A 1,730-nucleotide genomic window follows, 5' to 3' on the forward strand; every position below is an offset into this window, starting at 1 on the left:
TCCCTGGATTAAAGTGGATCTCTCCTTCAGGCTCGTACCAAACCAGGGTTTCATAAACCTTTCTATTCCTTTAAGATAATAATAACTCTGTCTTTTAACTAAATTTACCTGATTGTTGGAAGGTAACACACCTTTATGAGCTCTGTACATTAACACTAAGATATTATAATCGACCAAATCATAGAATTTTAATAATTTCAATTCATGAAACAATATATTCGATGGATGGCTGTAATTTTTTCTAGTAATAATTCTTATAGCTATTTTCTGTAAAATAAAAATAGGATTTGTGATAGTTTTACAAGCTTTGCCCCCGACTTCAATACAGTAAATTAAATATGGAACAATTATAGCGTTATACAACATAAGTAAGCTAAAGAGATTAACGTTGTTTTTTTTATCTCCACAAAACAAGAATTACCCTCAGTGTTAGCCTTAGCTGGAATTCAAACTATGATGAAGCACAAAGCAATCATTCAAACACTCGTCTTTAATCTCATCCACAGACATGGCATCGCAGCTGCAGGTGTTTTCCTCCCCCTCCGTGTCCTCCAGTGCCTACTCTCGTTCAAAGAGGCTTAAAGTAGAGAACCCTGCCTGGGATGTGGCCAATCAGCTGGCAGAAAACAGCTACTATCAGCACAGCCCGTCTCAGGGAGTCGTACCCTCCACCTCCGGCTCCAACTTTGGCCCGGTCTACGACTCCAACCAGKCGCACCCGCCTGTGTCCGGTTCCCGGGAGCAGACGGTGGTGCGGGCAGCGGACAGCACAGGGAGCCTTCGTGGACCTCCTTCCTCCACTTCCTCTAACTCCTCCGCCTCCTCCAGCCGACGCGTCAAGRATGCGGAGTCGTCCTCGCAGCCCTGCGAGCTCTACCACAAGCAGTACAGCTTGAAGAGGAAGAGCGAGGAGGTGGACAGCAGCGATAGCGTCCAGATACTGGAAGAGCTCTCGGCCCCCGTGGTGTCAAACCGAGCAGGCGGCGGAGGGGGGACCACCACAGCTCAGTCCATAGCACACTCCGCCTCCACCACCAAGAGCAGCACCTCCCACAGCGAGGGCGACTATCAGCTGGTCCAGCATGAGATCCTGTGCTGCATGTCCAACAGCTACGAGGTGCTGGAGTTTCTGGGGCGCGGCACCTTCGGCCAGGTGGCAAAATGTTGGAAGCGAGGCACAAATGAGATTGTGGCGATTAAAATCTTGAAGAACCATCCTTCGTATGCTCGACAGGGGCAAATTGAGGTGTGTTGTTCTGCAGAAGTCAAATTAAAATAGACATGGGTTTTTACGATGTAAAAACAAGTGTGCATTGCCCATGTAGCATGTCATTGCAGCATGGCTTTGCCTGCAGCAGTGGACTTGCAGAATGAACTTTGACCAAGTTCAAATGTGTTTTCTAAACCAGCTTGTGCCTGTCATGTCAGCAGGTGTTTGTAATTAAGGTAATTGAGTGACAATATGAAGTTGGAGGAGATTTTTTGTTGACGTGCACACTGATTAGTGTCTGTTGTGTGTCTCCCTGTGTGGGTCAGCAGGTGACAGAGAAATACAAAAAATAAAAGTCTGACTGCACTGCTGCAAAGAGGAAAACTACATAAATCATAACATTTATCCCTGAGGGTTACAGTGATTTGTTGGGATTTGATATTAAATAAGTTTTAATCAGTGTGCATTGCCAATGCAATGCACACTATTGTGATTTGTTTCCCATCCAAGTCATCTCAAC

At 45.7% G+C, this 1,730-nt stretch overlaps 1 protein-coding gene across 3 annotated transcripts in view; it reads left to right on the forward strand.

Annotated features, from left to right (window-relative positions):
• The window catches only part of hipk1a (homeodomain interacting protein kinase 1a), a 39,036-nt gene that overhangs the window by 5,747 nt on the left and 31,559 nt on the right, over positions 1–1,730 (forward strand). For all 3 annotated transcript variants that reach the window (XM_014028157.1, XM_014028158.1, XM_014028159.1), the window contains exon 2: positions 507–1,246. In XM_014028157.1, the coding sequence (XP_013883611.1) occupies positions 509–1,246 (738 nt within the window). In that variant the 5' untranslated portion in view covers positions 507–508. The remainder of the gene's footprint in view (positions 1–506; positions 1,247–1,730) is intronic.

Source organism: Austrofundulus limnaeus, unplaced genomic scaffold (genome assembly GCF_001266775.1).
Source record: "Austrofundulus limnaeus strain Quisiro unplaced genomic scaffold, Austrofundulus_limnaeus-1.0 Scaffold721, whole genome shotgun sequence".
Lineage (NCBI taxonomy): Eukaryota > Metazoa > Chordata > Actinopteri > Cyprinodontiformes > Rivulidae > Austrofundulus > Austrofundulus limnaeus.